At 36.8% G+C, this 23,761-nt stretch overlaps 1 protein-coding gene across 1 annotated transcript; it reads right to left on the bottom strand.

The window, feature by feature from the left end:
• Nucleotides 1–1,514: 1,514 nt before the first annotated feature.
• FGD4 (FYVE, RhoGEF and PH domain containing 4) lies at nucleotides 1,515–23,423 on the bottom strand. Its single transcript, XM_009581620.1, has 14 exons — nucleotides 23,352–23,423; nucleotides 20,935–21,024; nucleotides 18,978–19,123; nucleotides 14,191–14,347; nucleotides 12,902–13,040; nucleotides 11,919–11,977; nucleotides 11,144–11,290; nucleotides 9,477–9,649; nucleotides 6,619–6,649; nucleotides 6,350–6,445; nucleotides 5,820–5,945; nucleotides 3,779–3,919; nucleotides 2,009–2,149; nucleotides 1,515–1,825 (listed from the first exon to the last, which is right to left on the bottom strand). The coding sequence occupies exons 1-14, from the start codon at nucleotides 23,421–23,423 to the stop codon at nucleotides 1,568–1,570; spliced, it is 1,776 nt and encodes a 591-aa protein (XP_009579915.1). The 3' UTR covers nucleotides 1,515–1,567.
• Nucleotides 23,424–23,761: the final 338 nt, after the last annotated feature.

Genomic DNA, 23,761 nt, shown 5'->3' with positions numbered 1-23,761 from the left:
AGCTCTTCAACTTGACATGACTTAAAATACAGATTGCAGTTATATTGAGAAGTAAGACTCCTGAATGTTCTTGTAACAAGTTGATTGTAGAAGTTACACATTTTCCTTCCTTGGAGGAAAGATGGCAATGATTTTAATTGTCTACTTGATGGCAAATCACTACCTGTGAATTTGTCATATTTCATCCAGGGATGTTACAGTAGAAATTTTAGGGAGGTACAATGCCTCTATGTACAAAAACCCTAATAGGAATGGAAGTTCATAAGGGACTGAATGCTGTAGAGCCCACAAGTCCTTATTCCCATAAGCAGAATGCAAATAATGTCAGTTAATGCAACTTGAGATTGCAAGCTCAGACCTCATGATTCAGTATCATGATTCGTATGAAGCAGGCGCCACTTTACAACAATAATCCTCAAAGATTGTTGTCATAAATAAGTATTATAGTATCAAATCTTTTCATTTTTGCAGAAGATTAAAGTTCAAAATGCTCTTTTGTTCCAATAACCATAATAGCAAAAATACACATTTCCAGAAGGTCACTAGAATCTGTTCCTTTTCTCAAACCACATACTGCATTTTAGTAATGAACTACTGCACTCTTAAAAGATAACAGTGATAGGACACTGAAGAAAAGCAACTACTTTTAAACACAACTGGAACTTACTTGTCCACTGCATGCCACTTACATTACTGCTATATTTTTAATGCATAAAAATATCAAGATCATTAAGTGTCAGCTATTAAAACAAATCACTGAACAGTATTTGTTAATTTAGGACTGTGTTTAATTTCAAATAGAAAACATGCTTTTTAAATAAATTACTCACTAATAGGAACCCAGTATCGTGAAATCAAAGCAAAAATCAAGTATTGTACATTTTTAATACTGTACATATATTATATATTGTTTTCTCATATTTTAGGTATTCATTTCTAGATTGAAAATCATTAGATTGTTTCCTTGATAAATTGAAACTTTAAAAGGCAATATACCTGTGAAAGCAATTTTCATTAATTAAAAAGAGACAAGTGAATACAACATATGTACAGATCTGTGGAATTCAATCTATGAACTACATACATTAAACCAAACTGTCCCTGCATATTTAACTACAGATCTATTTTGGCAATGTGGAGGTATATCTTTTATCCTGTTGCAAGTCCTAACATGTAAATAGGAAGCTTCAATATTTGCATTCTTAATGAAAGTAGCAAATGTTAACCAAAGAGCAACTGGATTTTCAAAAAAATTTGCATCATGACAAACAAGTAGTACAGTAAAGTTAGTTAAGTATTTTAATAGCATTCACATTTTTTAAAAAAGTCTCTGAAATGGATCTGTACATCACTTTTATTGACAGAACATAAATATAAGAAAAAGATACCTAAAAAGACCAGAATTTTTCCCAAACATAAAGTGCTAAGATGTGTACGGTAGTAAGAAGTTTCTTTTTTTTTTTTTTTTTTTTTTTTTTTTTCCCTTGATTGAGCAAAGAAAGGTTAACACAAAGGTTAACCACAAATTCAATTGAAATCTTTTAAAAATACCATGTGTTCTTGGGCTTCAGCATTCAGATTGTTTAGAAGATTCAGGTTGTTCTTCTAAATTCACTAGCAGTTCATTTTGACATTCTGGTGTCTCACCTTTGACAGCTAAATGGATAACTTTTAGCCATTTCTGTTTTAGTTCCTCATTGTCCGCAGCAAAGCTGTGCACAGACTTAGACTGGGTCAGTTTGAAGCTGTGAGGGAGGTCAGCACTTCTTGGAGTGTCATCTACTGTATAGCCCAGAAGTGGAATTGTAGCCAGAGCTTTAACGTCCTAAGAAGGAGGAAAAGTTCTTGATTAAGAACAGCCAACTAAGCTGCCCGCTACCTCTCATTTACTACGCAGGTTAGGAAAAAACACTTGGGTCTTTCCTCCATTCCCAAGCTATTTGACTTCTCTTCCTCAGATGTCAGTGACAATAATGACTAAAATCTTTTCCATTTTCTCTGTACGTACCTGTGGAGCACCATACATGTACAGCACAAGAGCTTCCTGCTTAGGTATAACACACCATGCTTTCTGCCAGGGCTTTGATTTTTCCATGTACTGAAGAAAGCTACATATGACACTATTTCCAGAGACTTCCGCCGCTTCAATCTAGGAGATAGTATAAAGCATAAAAAGGAAAATAAACTTTCCTTAAATAAAGACTAAAAACATACAGAACAGAAAAGCAAAAATTCATCACCATTCATATCAAATCTTGGACAGCATCTGCAAAAGAGCTTGAGCAAATACCCAAGTAAGATCATGAAGGACTGGATTTATGAATATTTAAATATTGAGAATATTTATATATTACATACATACATTCACAACATGTACTTCCTTAACATGTGTGATCTGTTCCTTCTTTCATCACTAATTTTGGATTATACACTTCTAGATCACTCTAAATTTCATTTTGCCACAGCTAGCCTCTCTCCGTATCTTAGTATCTTCAACAATGTCCAATTTCTAAAATAACATCATGTTAGGCATTCAAGTGCTACTAACTATCCAATATGACAATTACTCTATTTTGGCAGTCAAAATATTATGACAAGATCAGATGCAAACACATTTCTAAGAACAACATAAGAATGCAAGCACTAATCCTAGAGGAAAGATTACGTGAATTGCTTAAAATCTGAAGACAAAGTGACATGCTACTCGGGTTAAACAGTGATGCTGAGAAGAACAGAAAGAACACAAAAATATTATGTGTTAAAATTTCCTTGCATCAATTTTTTTCCTCTCCCAGCAGCGATGCTGTCTGGATGCTGCAACATGGTACCAACCCCTCCGTTGTGAAAAGATCCAGCATGCAGACAGACATTTCTAAGAGACTCTATAGCTCCTTCAGCTATCTTAGAAAAGCCACCGTGCCAAGAAACAGCAGTCTCTTGACTATAAAGTAAGCTAGTGGAGTCCTGTGCTCCTCATCTTTCTCATTTAAGAGACTGTCATCAAGTGTAGTCAAGCCAACATGGATTACAAACTGTATCTTATTTTTGCCTTCTTTTTCTGTTAGTATTTAACTCAAGGGTCAATCCTTCTCTACTACACCCCAAGATAAATATATGTCCTGACAAAGTTAGGATGATATTTCTCTAATGTATGTCAGGCATTTTAAAAGGGCCTGTAAAGGGGGATGTAAGAAATGTGAATCTTAATTGCAATTGTAAGATGCCTATTTCTCGCCCTGATTGTAAGAGAAACGTGGGTCTTTATTGTCTGATTGAGACCTTGAATTTATAGATGTCAAAAGCTGAGAGCATCTTGATGACTTAAAGGTACATTAGATACACTGATCGAAACAGTATCTTACTACTTAGACACTGAATAGCAAAATTCTCCCCCTTTCCCCTCTCCTCTATCCCCAGTTCTTTCAGTTTGGGCATGTGTTTTCAAGAATCATTGTAGTAGCGGTGTTTTTTGTTACTACAACAGCTTAAGTGCAGAAGAAGAAAAATGAAGATTTAGAAGAAAAGGTAATGTTTTATCACATTAGGTGATGTAACTGGAAAGAAGCAAACAAGCTAAGGTTCGTAATTGCCCCTTTGAAAAAAGCTGTAAGAAACAAAGTAGTATTGTCGAAGATGAATGGTGAAAACCAAAGTCTATTGGCTGGGGTGAAATACACTTTTTATTTCTCAAACAGAAAAGAGCCCTGCAAGAATGCTACCGTTTTTCACCTACTGATAGTTTGCGACTATGCACATACACTATTTTTAAATTACATACCTCCAAGATGCCTTTCTTCTTCTTTTCTTCACTGTCTGTACAACCAATTATAACATGATAGCAGTCCTTACAGACTTTGTTCAATTTATTGCCATCATATTCAAGATGTGCCTTATAATCAGAACATTTCCAGCAAACCACCTTAGAAACAAAAAAGATAAGAAAACATATAAAGCTTAAGTATTTATAAAACTTTATGGAAACAGAATTTAATTTACAATTAATATTATTATATCTAATTAGTAATATTTTGTTTAGTTATACAGAACAAGAAAGATACTTGCTTTATGATGCTATTACGTCAAGTGTAACTTCATTGAAAATAAAGATTTTTTCCAAATTTGTGCCACTGCTTCTTAACTAGAAGTGCTTTTTACTATTTCCCTGGTGGGAACTTTGTACTTTGTATAAGATCACATTAGGCTTTCAATTATATCTGCAGGTTAAAGTTAGGAATAGAATCAGAATATAGCACAAACCATGCTGCAGGAAAAAAATCCTCCAGTTTCTTTAGATGCCAACCTGAAAAGGTACACTTACCATTTTGTTTTCTACATAACCTCAGAAATCTACAACTGAGATGCACTTTTAATGATTAAAAAATTAATAAAATCAGAAAAGGTTAATTTTTTAACCTAAGAAATATTAAATTTACAGTTTCAGAATCTGTCCACAGAATACATAAGCCAATGTCACACAGTCTTTTGTCTTTTCACAAAATATATAGAGAAAACTGAAATGCAAGAAGAGCTGAGAGAAGTTCTTTCATTAGAAATATTTTTCCACAGAAATGTTCTTTCAGGGGAAAGAGATGCCCTGCATAAAAAATGTGAGTGCAGTTATTTCAAGAAAGAAAGGTAGACAAATGGACTTGAACCACTCAAACATCTGAACAAAATTTTATTGTGGACCACGGCTCTGCAGTACTACTCTAGATCACTACCTTCAACTAGTATCTCTAGAGAATACTAGCTAAGTATTCCCAATTAGGCACTGCTGGAAAGACACTATCGCTGACCCAAATTTATTCCCATGAAAAAATATTTTAAAATTAAAGTGGAAAGAGATGTGATAGAACTACAACAGAGGAAAGTAGTTAGGAGTCTAAGCAAAAGGAGGAATAAAAAGGAAGGGTGTGATCTTAAGATTAATGGAGGAGTTTTAAGACAGAATGATCTGGGAAAAAAAACCCCACAGATGACAACTGCATAATCAATAATTCAGAAAAAGTCTCTAGTGTCCTGCAAAGCAAAAAAGCAGCATTGTGAATGCAGTAAGCCTTCATACCACATAAAAATATGAGAATGAAATCATATAAGATAACCTGTAAAACAAAAATTAAACCTGGGCTGGCTTGCACTACCACCTGCTGGAGAAAGGCATAGCTGCCTGATGGCAAGGAAAGAAAGCACAGTATGTTTGCTCTTTTATTAATTTCTGAAAACCCTCAAGTCATACCACTGTCTCACAGTCACTTTAAAGTGGCATATGTTACCATAGCATCATACATGGAAAGCAGCAGTAATACCCCTTCCCCTTCCTAACCTTCTCTCTTTCCCCGATGCTTCATGCATGTTCACGCAGTTACACACACACAGCTGGGAACAGCTCCAGGTTAACCCATTGAAAAAGTTTTAACTGCACGTCTTTGAGGTCTTCTTGCGAAGAGGAGAGAGAAGGTAGCAGAATGGGAAGAGGAGGCAGCCAGTGGTGCCAGGGATAAAGCTGGCTTATGACAGTTTAACATGGTCTTGAAACCTGAGATCAGTGGAGGCCACTCAGGAGTAACAGTACAGTATGTCCAGGGGCTTGGGACATTTTACACAAACGTGCATCTTCCTCTGCTGTAAATTACTTCCAGATTTACCATGACAACTAAAGCAGACAGAGGATCCTTTGTGGTATGCTATACACAGCTTCTGCTTTCAGCCACAAGCACAGAAACAAACCCTGCAGCATAACAAGCAGCTACCAGAAATAGGTGCTGAGACCCGTTCCCAAGCTTGCTCACCAGCTACAGCAGCTGGGGTTTTGCACTTACATGTCCACATGCTCGGCAGTGGTGCCTTCTCCTTGTCAGTGCATTAAAGGGCTCCTTGCATTTCATGCACATGGTTACTTCGTTGTCTCGTATCCACCTCGGTGCTCTCTTCCCAAGCTCAGCATTCTGAAGGGGGGCAGGGGGAGGATGGGAGGGTAAAAAAAAGCCAGTATAAAAAGTTGCACAGTACTTTAAATTGAGAAAATAATTACTCTCTTCCTCTGGAAAGGAAATGGCAAAACACAGCTCAAGATGCATTTTGAAATCTAGACAAGAAATAACAAAGAACCCAGTCAAAAATCATTATGCATCACTGAAAGGGTAATCTGTTACGCATTTCAAGAAAAAAAAAGGCTTGTTTATAAGATTTGGCATTATGAAGAAAAACAATTACCAACAAGATGACTACTTTGTAAGTTCTCTGCTCTAAGAATGATGAGCTTGAAAACAAAGTTTCTGCCAAACTTTTTCCAGTTATTGAAGAACAAAATGGGTACTAAGAAGGTTACAAAGGAATAACAGCAACTTACAGAAACCTCAACAGGCATGTCTTCATATTCTTTAGCAATAGCATTTCTGAAAGTTTCATTCCTCTGCTGAAAAGCTTCTATAGTATTCTGAAGCGCCTACGGAAACAATGGAGAAATTCCTCAAACATATTACACTTAAAATGGACTCTCTGCATTCTGACCATTTATTGATTAGCAGAGGGAAGCTACAGCCAGAAAATATGAATATTACTTTTTTGATTGCTTCAGTGAAAAAGCATTTAGAAAATAAAGAATGTAGATGAACTTACCTTTACCCATTCTTCCTTATCCTGTTCAGAACTAAAAGAAATATTTGACACATTAGTCCAAAACTAGTTTAGAAAACATTATCTCACTATCAACAACTTCTTGCAAAAGCTAAGCTTCTGAAGTAATTCTTATGAATTGAAGTTAAAACAACACTAAGTGTTAACTGTCCAACTTAAAAAAACAAACAAACAAACAAAAAACCAAACCAAAAACACCCCCAGAAAACACAAGCATGACTTCAGGCTTCACAAGTTTGCAACCACTAAGCAGTGAATTCAAGTTGAAAAATAAATGTAAATGCATTTAAAAGTAGTAATAGTATTTACATTGTTAGACTTTTTTTTTTTGAGAACAGGGTAGAGAGGAAAATAAGACAACGTAAAATTTAGGTGTAGGTTGTTTTTTTCTCCTCTCATTTCATGCACTAAGTTCACATGCTAACCCACATTTCTCCTATGTATCTCTTAAATCTTCCTCCCTCCACAACAAAAGTAATTTCCTTAACACTTTTTATTGTTGTTGTTGTTGTTTAAACTTGTGTGTACTGGCAAAAAGAGTATCCAATTAAAACAAAAGGAAAACTCTGCTTTAAGATTATAAACCAAGCAGCAGCAATTTCCCTTCTATGCATTCGGGCAGATACAGATGCCTTAAGAGTAAGTACAGATGAGATACACAGACAAGACAGAGATGAGAAAGGAAGCATATTCAACTCTGATCTTGTATGACAGCTTTGTCTTTAAAATGTATCAGCAGGACTTTGACATTCAAATCTTTGGAAAAACATCTTATATCGCAAGTACTATTAGAAACTACTGGCCAGTGTTGGTAACGAATGCAGTTTATCTGCAACCTTTAAGTCAGAAAGATGAGAATTAGCACCACAGTATATCTGGCTCTTCAAAAGTGGCTTCCTCCTTGGATCATGATGTGGAAAACAACTTTCTGTAGCCATGCAAAATTTATTTTTCTATAGATTGCTATGAAGGATGTGAAAGAGCGCTTTTACATCATCTCCATAAAAATGGCTCCTCACATGTTGTTTTGCAGTATTAGTACAAATTTTAAGCAAGCAGAATCCTAAACAAGTGTTTCCCCTTCCCACCTACCATCTGCATATGAAGCAGAAGAAACCTGTCTAAACAGCCAAAATAATTCTCCCTACCTGCTTACATTAAAAAACAAAAGCTGAGCTATTAAATACCAGATCAGCAACGTCTCAAAGAAATAATCTACCAGCTGTTTAAAACCAGTGACTGACAATGTACTCAAATAGTATTCTGAAAAATAAATAAGTAGAAACCTACTAGTAAAGAAAACCCTAAGGGTAAACTAAACATTACAACACTGTTAATACAAGCTCATGAATCAAGAACATTAAGGTATAGGGTACATAAAATACTCATACATTAATCGAGATTATTCTAATATCATTGAGTAAGATCTCATTTGGTACTTACTCCTTCACAATTTTGTACAGACGAGGCATTCTAAAAATGTTTATAAAACGAAACAAAACGTGAAAACATTTTTCTCACACCTAAAATAAACTAATGCAATAAACTTTTAATTACTGATCATTTGGGAAAGTTGACAAAATAAACTTGCTTTGTTGCAGCATTTTTCTTCCAACTAAAGTGCTTCACAAACAGTACAGCAAGATGCCATCTATCACCATTGAAATGGACATATGGTATAAAAACTTGCCAAATACTTAGCAAGACATCATACAGCAATTTATAGTGGATGTGACTGATAGCCAAAAACATGCCCCAAAAGTCTTGCAGAGCTTAGTGAAAAGCTTTTTCCTGTCATTTTTCAAAATATATGTTTAATTTCAAATTCAATGATAGTGTAAGTAAATTTCTATATGCTGTTATATTTTTATATTCACTGCTGTTACTCTCATTAAATATTACAAATTTTTTTCCATAAAGGAAAGTAGCTTGCAAGCTCGTTTGCTAGCAAGCTATGGTTTGTCCCCAAATACATGATGTCAACACAGAACTGTATCCACCATGGATATCCTTCTGCTTATTTAATCCTTGCCTCTCTGCAATGAAATCCTGACTGCTAAGAACAAGATCTTTAAGCAGGTCCAAAAAGAGAGATGGAGCACCCTACTTTATTTGAAGTGGGGCAGTCTAGACAGGGAAGGTTTACTCTAGGCAATGCAAAAAGCAGCCATGGGAAGGTAACCCAGCAAGAGGAGGATAGGAGGACAAATAAGGAAAGCAGAAAAGTGCCAGTCAGAAGAGTGCAACTGGAGGAAAAGGACCCAAGACCTAAAAGGAGAACTTGCCTTCCAGGGTGAGGTTGATACCTGGGACCGGAGGAAAACAAGTAGACTGGAAACAGGCCTGAGGAATGGAGGAAAGCAAGTGCCCATCTACCATTGTAGAAAGCTATGTTCTGCGGACATATCCCCACCTGGGTGGAGAGTTTTGCTGGGTGGACATGCCCCGAGTGAACAGACCCATTTTTACCAAGGTGGCTCAGGTACCAGAGGCAGCAGCACATTAACAGCAGTGATTAACACACTCAGTGTCCCAAAACACTTAAGTTGGACAGATTGCCTTTGCGTCAGTTAGGTACACTGCTTTCAACTTTCCAGCCAGCCCATTCACAGCTATCCTAGGTATTTCTGCAAGGTAAGGCAATGCACTATAAATTGTAGATGCACCTTCTATTCCAAGAAATTCTTGGACAGATAATTTACGTTTTTGGCAGCCTTGGCTATTTTCAAAACACTGATATTAAGATGAAGCCCATTGCATCTTTCTCCATATCTATCAGTCCAATCTTTTGTGTGTATATATTTAATCCTCCAAAAATTAGATTAAGAGACTTTGCTTACCTGGCCTGCAACTCCAGTGTTCGCTCTTTTCCAGACACTTGAAAAGTGTGTGGATATTCTTCATTATGAGTTTCTATAATCTTCATGCCATCTATGCCAACTCTGGTTCGAACTGAGAACTTTGATCCTACCAAGCTGAATTTGGGGACGCAGTAGAGCAACATATTGTTAAACTGGGAAAAAAATAAACACATGGCTTTGCATTAACAAAACCACAGATACAGAGATCTGAGACAACATCGCAAAGCTGTACTCTGTGGGTGAGAAAGCAGGTTCTTTCCTGCTCAGTTGATACACGAGAAGACCAAAGCTCTCATGCAAGACAACTCCTTTTTCTTATTTGTTTAGAAATAAGATTAAAGGACAGCTTCAGCGGATATAAGAATAATTGCTCCATATATGCAGCAGTCTTCACAGCATTTATTACCAACTATACTCAGACTGGATATTTTATACCATTGTAAACCTTCTGTTAGAAAAACCCCATTCTTATGCCGCAATTCTGCAAAAACTACTCTAAATGGCAGAGTAAGAACCCTTTTCTTCAGTGTATACATTTATACTTACTTTATACCAAAAACATTTGGTTTTGTAGAAGTTGTAACTAATATTATTTGAGGACATTATTTGTCTTTCCTCCAAGATAGAAGAACATTTTCTGTCTTACAGTTTTTGTTCACTGAAACCCTCAATATCACAGGGGAAAAAAACAAAACAAAACATGAGCACAACAAAAATATATTCCTTTATTAAGATTAGAACTTCAAATAATGTTTAAATGCCTAAAGCCCCAGCCTAGAAGCAGTTATTAGATCTATAGTGTTTAAATTTCACACATTTTTTTCCCTTCACATTTTCTCACAATTAATTATTAAAAAGAGAAGCTCACTTCAGTTAAATCATATTTCATAGAAATCCTGTCTAGCCTATTGTCTAGTCTGTATCACAGATACAGCACATTTGAACTTGTCACCTTTCGTATGAAGAGCACATCATTTTAATCAGCTGTCTAGCCCCATTTGAGGTCTTACTATTCAATGGTTTCTCCTTTTGTTTGAAGCACAGATAAGCAGGAGTTGTGCCTCAACAACCTGACACTAGTCTTTATTAACCAGAAGACATGCAGTGCCAGAGGCCCATAAGCAAAAATGTATTAGCAATTTTTAATGCATGGGAAGCAATGAACTACACCAAACCTTTTCCAAGGGAGTTGTAAGGGAGCGTGGCTGTAGTTTGTTAGTTCCAAGACAGGACACAGGCACCTGACAAGAGGATGACCTGCCATGATAACAAGCTCCCACAGGACCATGAGACTTACTGGGACCTCAACACACACAATCTTTCAGGACTGAAATCCTAAGCTTCTACATTTCAGTTTCATGAGAATGTCAAAATTCTCATGCTCTAGGACCTGCATTTATAATCAGCAGCCACTTACTTTTAAATAAGTTGCTGGACACTGGTTCCATTTATTTAAAACCATGTATTCTGTTCTAAATGGCGTTTTCAAGCCTTTCTGTAAGCAGTATAAGGTTTACTCATGCTCTAGTATCACTAGTGGAAAGGCATCGACATCAACTAGAGAGGATTTCCCTCTCTCTTTGGTAGTTCTTTCAAGTCTAGAAAGGTATACAGCCACTCCTGTAAACACAGGCCACTATACTTACTAGGAAAAGATACCGTTCTTGAGCAGACGTATTGCGAGCAGCGAGTTTAAGGATCTGTCCTTCTTTTATCAGTTCATTTGAAGGGTTCACAATGTCTTCCTCTTCTCCCAGCATCTCATATATCTCTAACAATTTCTTTAGATTCTCCTTTACAGTGAAAACAGTTATAAAACTTATTAAAAGCATAGATCTTTAAGCACGTTTAAATGAAATGACAGGAGCTTGTCTCAGTCTGGAGAATGTTAGCTTTGAAAAACATATATATACCCAGTATGTATGGTCAGCCATGCAGATTGATTAACATAGTTGATATAGTAACAAGTACTTTTAGAAATGTTATCCCCATGGTAATTTTAAAAATGAAGTTATACATACAACCTGTGTCATTTTTTGTCCAAAAAATCTCACATACGTAATGAATACCTATCATGCCAGCCCAATATGGTAGAGAAAGAGTAACTACTCTTTACAAACATTATCTTTCCACTGACAGAAAGAGATGAAACAAGGCTAAGAGTCCAAGATAGGGTCAGCTATTGGAGCCAGGAGAGGAACCCAGTCTGTCCCATTTTCCACTTCAGAAAATTAGGTGCAATGCCAAATTTTGTCAATCATTCCCAGGAGCTGTATAAATACATTAAGTAGGAGCAATCACTTGGGCCCAGGAAACCCATTTTTGCCATTTTAGGGGAGATTTGCAATTCACACTGCTAGCTTCACCAAATACTCAAATATAATATATTAAAAAATGAACACGGAAACAAGGATCATTTACCATTTTTCTTATTGCACTGTTAGAGTGACTTGCTGCAGTGGATATAATTTCCAGGGATTCTAGACAAAAGAAAAGGAAAAAAGTAAAACCAAAAAGCTGCATTTTCACATATTTATATATTACGTAGAAAAAAATGGATCATTCTATGAAATTATGTTTGTCATTTTTATGTAAATTACAACAGCACAATAAATTTCTTAAATTATCAATAAAAACTAACTAAGGTAAAGTGGAAAGCGTAAGAAAGTCAACTAGCAAAAAGAAATTATAATCTGGAAAGACCAGAAGAGAATTATTGCAGATTACTTTAGAGCTTCAGCACTTAGAATTTTTTCTGATATGAACAGTCATGGTTCTCTCTCCTCTTTTCTCAAAGTAGTCCAGAATGTCATACTATGTTTTTTAGTTGTAACAGCTCACATTACACATATTTACAGTAATAGTACTAACAATGAAATATTTCAGAAAATTATCTGGCAAGTAATTTTGAACAATGCACAGAAATAGGTTAAACTGTGCTTGTGTAAATACAGAGGAATCAATTTTAAAATGGGCTGTTCTTTTTACCCACAGGAGCTTAAAAATACAGTAACTCCACTTTTTTACAAGTAAGAGACATATATTCCAAATGTGCATAAAGCAAACAAAAAAGCTGACCAAAGAAAAAAAAGAAAAAAACCACCACAACCCCTGAACATCCACAAAGCAAACAAATCAAAACCTGTGCACTGTTCCAAAACTAAAGCAAAACTTATGTACTCCAGGAGAAGAACACTAAAGGCTTTACAGTTGTTAAATTAACTTCATCCACTATTCAAACAGATTTTTTTCAAAGAATCCTACAACTCCACTGAAGAAATTCTATCATTCTTTTAAGAGGAACTTTGCTGCTTCACTTTATTTTTTCTGAAAATATCTTTAATTTACAGTATACTTTTACTATTATCTTATTATAGCTCTTCTAATGGCTAGAAGATTCTTACTTTCAGCATCTTTCCAGTCTAGGGAATCCTGAGGCAATTTCCTTAGGTAGTCCTTTAGAAGCATCTCATAGCGTGGAATGCGTTGTACTGGTTCTAGCATGTGATGTTGCAAAGTTAAATTTCCACACACTTTTTCCTTCTAAAAAATTGTAAACATATTTCAATGTAATAGGCAAAAATGTTATTAGGATATAGTAAAATAAAAGTTATGATTGATAAAACAGAAATAATGTATTTTGAAACACACATGAGAGCTTCTGAAACAAAACAGAACTACTTTACCAAACCAAATAATTAGAAATTCCTTCCTAAAAATAATTGTAGAAAGAGTTTTCCAAGTATCCAGCAGAATTCATAAATAAAAGTCCTACCAAAAAACGCTCCCAAACTCTAGTGTATTTTAACTTTTTTTTGTAATAATTCAGACAAAAGAATCACAACTGAATTAATAAGAACAGTTCATGACCACGTATTAGAAAACAACTCATAAAATATACCTTTATAGCTCATTTATCTATCTGAGAAGGGAGTGCTTTCTTTGAGTTTCATTTATAACGTAAACCCACTCAGCAGTGTTTTAAGATGCATATTCATTTCCATAATCTTGGATGCAATTAAAGATTACATTAAAATGCACATAGTTGTCTTCCCTGGCTTAGAATCATAAGACCCTGTAGAGCAGCAAAATTTAAGTAGAAATCCCTTATCCTATTTCTACCTGCTCGGTCTGCAGCAGGAAGACACACACCTGCCAATTCACAGAGAAACCTACAGGGTGCACTAGAGGGTATAAAACGCACCTTTGAAAAGAATGGTGCGTTGCTTAACTGTTCAGTTTTCTTTACCTTTTGTGGCTCAGCATTTAGGATTATATACTTACTTCCAAAGCGTAGTGCTCTGCATAACAGCACTGGTGTGAGCCAACAGAATACTTACAGATTCAGTGCAAGGATCTATAGTTGCACTGACAGGTCACTTTATCTTAAAACAGTATTTACTTTTGGTACCTACAACAAAATGTAATATTTTTTTAGTCTTCTCATGTTTCAGTCTTTATACTTTGGTCCTCTACGTTGCACTTGAAAGGCTGGATTTTTGTGGGTATTTGTGCACATGTGAAGGGAGAAGGAGAAGAAACAGAATGCAGTGTGAAGCAGACGAAACCAACAACCCTTAATGCTAAGGGATTTGGTATTTAATTTTCTCTTTAATCCTTTTTTCACCTACAGACATATATATTTTTATATATGCTTGTATGACTTGGAGATCTACACTATTCTCCTCATTACCTGGATGTCTTGAATAATGAATTTGAATTGAGGTGACCGTTCAGTCCACGTTTTCACCAATTCCATTGCGTTATCAAAATTCTTCACATACTCTCCATACATCTTGAGGAAAGGAGCTAACTTTTGCAGAATATCTCCAATTCTGGGGGTGGTAGTCCTGCAAAGTAAGAGGGTGGAATCTCAGAGCAAACAGGAAAGAAAAAAAGTCACACAAGGTTATAAAATGGTTTCAAGTGTTTAACAGAGAATCCTTCTGTTTGGGATCGTCTCATATAAAGTAACAACATAACCATTAAAACTGACCTGAGTTAACACAGAAAGATTGTTTGTATCCTCTTTGATCATGTATAAGCATGATAGGTCATGTAGAGCACTAAAGAAAGAAAAGCTATCTATAATGAAAAACTTGAAAGGCTTTGTTTACAAAACATGACCTAATTTATTTTATTTGCAGTTCCTTAAAACTACATTATCTTCTTTTGAGCATACTTTACCCTCTAAATATCTAACCTGTGGTTTTGTTTAAGGACTAAATCCATACTGTACAGCTTCCCTTCTGTGCCTTATATAAATACATGTATTTACAACTTTTAAAAATCATTTTTTATCTAAGAAAACCTATGAAATAGAGGAGAATCCCTTGGATTCCAGTCTTTTGTGAGAACTTTCCCACACCCTTCCCAATTATTCATAGCGTCTTCAAATAAAATAGAATAGTAAAGAAACTGATGGAGAGGCAGAGAGAAGCTGCACTCTCGATGCACACAAATAAAGCAGAACGGCACACAGCCATCTCCGAGAACTGCAATAGGAAACATGTTTCACATTTCATTTTCAAGGACAGATTCATAAACTCAGTACCTCTGGATCTCTGAAAGTCTGAAACCAATGTTGTGGTAGTGGTCTAAAGCGAAGCAATCTACTGCAATTACTTCAGCAATCTACTCCAAGACACCACTTCTCCAAGAGAAAAGCTGTGCAGAAGGGAAAAGTTATTTGAATAGCGACTATTGCCAGGAGTAGCAAAGGCTTGTCCAGCTCCAGCTCCCTCGGGGCAGGCAGCAGGTATCTACGTACGACCTGGCAGAGGTCTGAGCTACTGCTGGGCCTGGCAACTAGAAAAGGGGACAAGGTAGGGTGGGAAGTTGGTCTCTGAAATCACCAAGGCTCTCCACCCTTAATTAGCTTCACATATTTGTTCAACCACTCTACATGCAAGCAGACACATGCACTTTCAAAGGCAAGCTAGAAATTTGAAACAAAAACCCACTCCTTTGATTCACTGAATGCTATTTCCCTGGGTTGTTATTTTATTGCAATGTAGCGGCATATTTTTTAACTGAAAATAAAATACAAATCATGCCAATTCCAACAGAACCGAAGAAAATGTGAATACATTTCTAAAGGTCATGAGAAAAAAAAACAACAAAAAAAAACCCAAAAAACCCACAGACATTAAAGTTTTCTGATAAATTTAACAGATAAGTAATTATAAAATTTTGCAATTAAAAAAAACTTAAAGCAGAAAAGACTGCGGCAATCTGTTGTATCTAAAGAAACTGGCACAAGAAAAGAACACTTGTAATTAACTGTTTCACAACTATTACCAGACAGACATTAAAAGAAAATCTCAAAACTTTTGTAAACCAAGAATTAAGAACAGTTTGCTATGCCTGCTCCTTGGATACCTATGGCTGCTCATTTACACAGAACACTGCAATTTCACTGTCTCTAAAGATTCAAGATTTTCAAAACTACTTTTCATGCATATGTCCAAAGACTCTCGGGCTGTAAAAGCACAAATTTGTGATCATTTCAGGTAAGAAAGACAAGGATCGTGTCACACAAAGAGCTCCGGACAAATAGGAAGAACAGGGGAAGTCTCAGAAAGCAGAGCGTTCTCAGAACAGCATCCTCCCTTGATGGACTTAGAAGCGTAGATAACTAGTTCATCTCATATTCAAACACTACGCACCATGAACCAAAACACAAAGTTCTACCAAATGCTGTCAGGTCCAAGACAGTTACTATTCTCTTGGATAGACAGATCAGAAAGAGAACTATTACCATGGACTCAAACCAGCACTGCACTATTGCCAAACAACAAAGCTAGTATCATACATGGGTCAAGAAATAGGACTTCACATTGTAACACAGGTACAGAAACACTTGTATTTCTGTGTTATCAGACCACAACAGTATTCACATTTGCATTCTAAAAACTCAGACATGAAATAGCTGACTTATTAATCATGATTTGTAGCAGCACATTTAAAACTGTCATGGCTGCAAGAAAACTAAGTGAAAGTCTGTAAAATCACAGCACGGCAAAGGTGACTACAGAATGGCTGCTTTCTCTTCCAACATACAAGCCAACAGGCATCCAACAAAATTGGAAGTTGCAGTTTCAAAGCAAAACAAATCATATGAGTAGGTCAGCTCTGTAATTGCCACAGATTCCAAAACTTTGTGTTGAAAGAGTGAAATAATTTCTTCACCAACACCACCCCACCAAGGCTCTCACACTATGTTCTTATATTCTTCCCCAGGTATCTGCTATTGGTCATCCTCGGGTACAAAAGGCAGAGTTAGATAGGTATTTTATTTGATGTGGAATCACTGTTATGCTCTTTTCATGCGAAATACATTGCAACAAGGCTGTTTCTAGTGTTTTCAAGCCGTATGTCGTAAAAGAGAGATTCAGCTCCAGCTGTTGCTCAACTCATTCAAAATGCAACTACCAGACAATTTCATTTCCACCCCATAAGCTTAGATTCACACTGCCTTTTCTTCTGAGAAAGAAGAATCTGCTTCTGATCGGCTTTCCCAGTTGCAAAACTATATATTTTTACCTTATGTTTTCAAAACAAACCACAACTCAGGGAAAATGTCAGAAATTTTTATCCAGGTATTTTTATTGGAAGCTAAAGAACCATAGAAGAAGTGCATGAACCTTCCAATAGAACATACTAAAGTATCTTCTATGTCCAGTTAAGGGAACTGCTGAGGAAAGTGAACTGTCCAACTGGTAGAAGCTGTTGTGCCAGACGATTTCAGAGACTGGTGATGGGGATAGAAAATTATCCCAGATTTTTCTTTCAGCAATGATCAGAAATTGTTCTCTTCAAGTGCACCCTTTCTTCTAACTCCTCCCGAAAGCGTAATGTTTTAAGGACATTTAAACAGGCTGTCTCAGGTACAGCACAGAGGTTGTTTCCCAGCAATGCGGGAAAGATAATATCCTTATGATGCAGTTTATTAGTTTTGACTAATAGTCAAAGCTCATCTGCAAAAGTACTTTTCAACTTTTGAAGCTATGTAATTATACACACATTATTAGTGTGCAATTTAGCATTTTGCAAATACATAAGGTAGTGCAACCCATCTTCTGTGCTCTATAAAGCATCTAGAGCAAAATTTCAAGAGCACACCACAAATTTCATTTCAAATACATACAGCACTGACATAAGGTAGTGTAAGCTGCTTTTTAAACATCGTTGGACCAAGTTAAACTCCACTTCTCATGAATATGCACTCTATTTTAATTCAGGCATTCCTATTTCCTATCAGATTTTTTCAATTGATCAGAAAAAAAGGGTGGATTTACCTTACACAGTCATTCTGCAAGGAATGTAAGTTAAGGTGTAAACTTTGCTACATTCCATGATGCTTTCGTTTTATTTACTTACTTTCATTATAAACTACACAGGGCTACCATATGTTTGTGCATGGTAACTATTCTGTTTTAAAGAATCATCTTTTTAAGGGGGAATCATCTTACAGAGTCAGGAGATATATAGCTTGTTGCCTAAAGCACCACTGTGTGGTCTGAGATTTTTTCATATATGTCACAAGAATATATTATTTCTTATTTTTTATTGTGATTTTTGACAATTAAGGTGTTATATGAAAGTGTAACTGGAAATGATATCTGGACAAACACTAGAATTCCTCACGATAAATCCCAGATAACATAGAATACAGCAACCAAACAGATGCTGAGGTGAAACAACTGGATGAAACAATATTTATAAATTTTTATTGGTTTTTTGTTTTATTTTGTTTTTTAAATGAGGTGTCCCCTTTTCCCAAATAAGTTAGGGAAGCAGCAATGGTTTGGGACTTTTTTTTTTTTTTGACAATTATATGAGAGATCAAACATACATGGCTATATTTTAATATCTCCAGAATAGTATACACCAAGGCAGGAGAAAGATACTACAAGAGTACATGATCATTACAGAGTATATTTGCACCTCAGCTATCCTTCTTGCTTGCTCCAAATAGAGATCCTATCAAGAAAAGCTGAGGAAAAAATGTCCCCAAAACATTCCTGACCTGGATGTGGATTTCAAACAGAAAACCAAAACACAGAAAAACAAAAACATATCCCACCTTATTACAGAAAGCAATAATGACGAAGGTTACTGTGCTACAAGGGTAGCACAAACCACATACATGTTATTTGTCTCAATTTTGTACTCTGTGCAATAAATTCATCAGGTAGCACATAATTTCAGTCTGAACCCCTAATTCAGCAGGGCATTTAATCATGAGTAATCTCACCAGCTTCAGCAAGATACATGTCCTTTATTTTGAGCAAATGATGCAAGTCCTCTACTGAGTCAGATCCTGATGAAGAGTGGATGAGCAGATGTTCTCCCACCCACAGTACTTCCTGGGCCTGAAGCACTTAATTATGAAGGTACCTTCCCTACCTCAACCCTGTGACAGAGTTTCTACGGACACAGTTTTAGTAGCATGTTAACCAGTGAATCGTCTCTTACCATTCTTGCATTCTTTTCTCAAGTTCTGGAAGTAAAAATTTACTGTGGAAGGCATTTATCGATGAAATATTAGAAAAGATTTTGTTAATCACTTCAGCTGGAAATGAACCTCTGTTGGCTTCTTCAAGGAGTCTGGAATAGAATACCTGCAATACAGAAGAAAAGCCCCAAACTTATCAGCCTATTATCTTTAATCAGTGGAAGACCACCTATCCACCCTTCCTACTCCAACTGAGGCAAGATTAATGTTTCAATAATATAGACAGGTAATGACAAACTCATTTATTGTCTTTCCCTCACCAGAGTTAAAAGCTTCTCCTCCCCTTACACCCCACTTTTTTTCTTGTGAGCCAGGAAAGCGCTGCAGGCGGAGCAGACATAAGGAAAGCCAAACTGAAGTAGTGCCATTTTGGATTGACTCCAGGCATCCTGTCTGTTTTAACAGCTACATCATCTCAGCTTTCCCAGTCTTCCAGTCGTATTTTCCACTCTTGCTTTCTTTTCAATTAGCATGATGTCTGATCACCATTAGCCCAACCACTCTCCTTGTATGCTGTATCCCTTATCCTTTTGAAATCAAGATAGTTGGCAGACTATGAGTGGTCCCCACATACCATTTAAAGCACAAAAGGGGCCCCGTTCTGATTGGACTCTACTATAGTCTCTTTAAAAAAATACATATTCTTTCCCCATCAGTGGGCTCTAGCTGACCAGATGCAGCTCCAAAATGGCTAGAGACATGCACAGCTGTTAACGTGCACATCACATAAAACAGTGCTTATGGGGAGCTACGGTGCCTCTATCTCCCTCTCCCATGCTTGAACAGACTGCTTCTCCCCAGAAAGGGCTTCAGAAGTTTGGGAAAGGGCTTGGGAAAGAAAAGAGTCTGAAGACAGGAACTTTAATAAATGTAACTGAGACAGCAAAAGTGTCTTAAAAGGAAAAAAGCCATACACTTTCACATATACTTTAAAATATGCTCACTTTGCTGCATCTCCGAGAGGACAGCTAGTTAATTTTGACAAGTTACTTTGAAGACTATAAATGCTACATAACTTTTCAACCAAGTTTAGAAACGTAACAGTCCCTCCTCAGTCTTCTGCTTTCCTCTCACTAGCAGCAGTTGAGCAGCTGTGCTTGAAACTCATTTTTCAGAACTCTGTCCAGTTAGTATTTGGAAAACAGGCATAAGAGTAATGCACTTATGATCGCATCAAGGAAAATAATTGTACATTACCCATCAGAAAAACCTATGAATGAAGTAAACATTTTCCTTTTTTATTTTTAAACTTCTCTAAATCAAAGCTCTTTTTTTTTTTTTTGCAATACTTTGTCTTTTAAAATACACATCATACCCGTCCTAATGTGGGTCAGCTAAGTAACTCCACTTTCATGAGGATGATTACTTAGGTCCCCAAGCAGTCTGAACAATTATTGTATCAGTTGAGGCTTTTTACTTTTTCCTCAACTCTGTGTACAAAACTCATGCATTAGGCCTGAAAAATTTAAACAGCGATGTCTGAGAAAAATATCATGGAGTAAGGCAATGCATAGCTATAGGTATCCAGGTAAAACAGATGTAGGTGTTATGTGAGAAAGTAAACAAGGCTTGATACCCTTCTTGCCCCTGTCACCAGAAGCCAAGAAATGAGTGAGTGTAACATTATCCATCTCCTTGCACTAGTAAGAGGTTTGCACTAGTATCGTTTACGGTAACATTTACACACAGAGAACCTATTGCATTAATATCCACAGAATTCCAATACTTTTAAAAATCTAGTGTTCTTAAAATAGGAACATAGGCAAAGTTATGTACCAACTGCAAATGTCTGACCAAACAAGTCAGCAAAATGTGAAAAACATACCACCTTTTTATATAATTTGTATACACACTTTTGCACAGCCATTCAAGTGAATGCAAGGCAAGAAAATAAAAACAAATTCAAGAAAAATGTACCCCATCTAGGAGGTCAAGTCGGCTAACGTAGGCTTTTTCTGTTTGCAGAAGTTCACTGGCAATTTTGTGCCGTTTCTGTTCATCTGTCTCCTGGAGGAAAATAAGAACAACTCTTAGGATACTGGAGAAAACATAATACTTACAAACAAACAAACAAACAAACAAAAAACCAAAAAACAGTTGAAAAGACATATGATTACCTTACAGTCCAAAATGCAACTGGAATCCAAGTTTCACATTTAGTAATAGTCACCCCATTTTAGAAAATACAAACTTTACAGAGGTTTAATCAACAAATACAAAAGTCAGACAAGAATAAAAAAATCAAACTGCTGAGTAAAACTCAGAGCCTGAAACATTTAGTATTTCTGTTTGTACAGGGATCTTTGCCAAAGCACCAACTCCCTACTGTAACAGATCAGCTCACATCCTGGTAATCTAGTACCACTGACCTTTCAGAGCTGGAAGAACTGATTTGCAGAGTAAGAGGGAACAGATGGGATTAGTCGGTGTTCGCCCCCACCCCCATTTCAAAAGTTATTTGAACTGCATGTTCTTTGCACGACAGAATTATTGAGAAACACCGTACAAAATGTTTTGTGTTCATCAGTACACTCATTGCTGATTAATTGTTGACTGCAATTAGAGGGCTCCTTCGCTAGGTCTTTATGGAAGTCACTTTTGCATCTTAAGGGAAGTGTTCACTTTAAAGTCTTTCATTCCACAAAATACATTTTTGATTCTTCTGCTAACGGAAACTTAAAAAGTTCATTCAAATGTCAATATTAAACTAAATACGTTAGAATATAAAATTGTGAGTTGCTACAAGAAGTTAGTTCAAAACAAACAATGAAAGCATAGCCTTCTAAAATATTAAAACATTAGGGAAATGCCTCATGCTCACAAGTGTCAGATTGAACAAAACGACACTTCCATTACAAATTTTTTCTTCCAGATTTAGTGCTAGCACTGAAAAGTGTTCACATCTAATGACATCTGAGTCTTTCCTAAGTAAATGGCAGTGTTATCATGGCACTTATGGGAAAGTGGTAATTTTATACACAAACCATAGAAAGTCTCCATAAAAAAATAAAGACGAGAGCTTGAAAGAGTTATTTCTGATTTCAAACCGCACACTGCTTTCCACAAGAGTACGATATTTGCAAGTACGTTTATAAAGATGGTTTGCAGAACACTGAATACTAAAGTGCAGTCTTTTCATTTAAAGGACTTCAGTGGCTTTTTTCCTCTTTTCAGTATTCAGTAAGTATCCCAAATTCGAACACATTTCAATTCTAACCTGCAGTGTTAACAGTCACACTGCTACACGGCAAGCCTCCTCCCTAAATACAGGCTTTCAATAATGACTTCAAAGCTGTTCATTAAATCTGTTTAAATCAGCATAGCAACCACAGTAACCTACAGAACAGCATTTTAAGTGCTGTCAAGAGACATTGCAGGGAGCTGAAGGATTAGCTATTACAGCTACAGCATGCCGTTTAGTGCAGCCATTTACAAGGGATCTCACATGTGGACTTGAGGCACAAAACCATGAGGCTACCGATTCCTCAGCAATTTTATTTATTTTTTTTTCTCTCGCCAAAACCCCACTTTCTCCCTGAAGCACTGTTACAGAACCAATCCACAGTTTTCAGAAAATTACTTGAACTAATTAAGAGAGGGAAAATCATGCATATAGCAGACTTGAAAATATCACACAAAATGAGCAATTCAGAAAAAGCATTTAATCCTCGCTCCTGAGTCAGGGCAAATCCCTCTTACTCTCCCACTATGCTCTGACCCCAGCTTTCCCATCCTCTCAGTATCACCCTCACGCATCATCCTAATTCTTGAACCTCAGTCTCCTTTCTACATCAATCACATTACCTGACTCAGGAATCTTCTATGTGGTGGGCAAAAATACACACCACAGATGAGTTATCTTTTAATCACACTGGCACATTCTTATTCCAGCATAAGAACACCCACTTACAGGGTTAGATCAGTGCAAGAATAACAATAATGTATTGCTAGTTTTCTTTTAGGGAATTCCTCAGTTTCCCATCTCACCATCTCAATATTTCATGTCATTACATGAACTCCCAGCTGTGTTTTCTACTACTAGCTCCATCCTCCTCCCTACTCATTCTCCCACTTCAATGTCTTATCTAGTATCCCATCCAAAGGAAAGCACCTGGTTTCCACGAGGTCACTCCAGCTTCCCTCCTCTTGGAAACAACGGGTCACAGGCTATTTTGCTAGCCGTGGCATCTGTCTCCCGCAGAGCTCTTCTTGATGGAAGTGGCAGCCACTTGTCCTGAGCACATGGGGTGAACTGGGACCAGATGCACAGGGGGGCACATGGGTCCTGGCAGCGCCACGCTACACAGCAAGGCACGTTTGGTGGAAAGACTCACCACTGCGCGAAGCCAGTGCTGCAGCTGGCGTAAGCCAAATTTCCTGCTGTCAGGGAACTCATGTGCAGCCATCCCAGCTCTGCCATGGCACACACCACGCTGCGCTGCACCTCTAGCCCCAGCTGCCCACCCACCCTTCCTGGGAGAAGTCACGCAGGGAGCGGCCAAGCTATGGGTTCGGGGCAGGCAGTCCCCGAGAAGGGGCTCAGGTTCTGCAGACCCAAGTTTGGCTATTCCAAGTAGCAGGAAGCAACTCTTACAACATAATTTGAAAATAAATCCTGAACGATGTTTTGTGACAGCGAGAATGGCATGAAGCCATTTGTTATTAGAGCTGTTCAACAAAACAGCTCAAAAAACCTTATAGAGATAATGGGGGAAAATTCTTAAAAGAAAAAAACTTTTAAAAC

Source organism: Fulmarus glacialis, unplaced genomic scaffold, assembly GCF_000690835.1.
Source record: "Fulmarus glacialis isolate BGI_N327 unplaced genomic scaffold, ASM69083v1 scaffold21637, whole genome shotgun sequence".
Lineage (NCBI taxonomy): Eukaryota > Metazoa > Chordata > Aves > Procellariiformes > Procellariidae > Fulmarus > Fulmarus glacialis.
The sequence above is the reverse complement of the archived record's forward strand: the minus strand, read 5'-3'. Positions and strand labels throughout refer to the sequence as shown.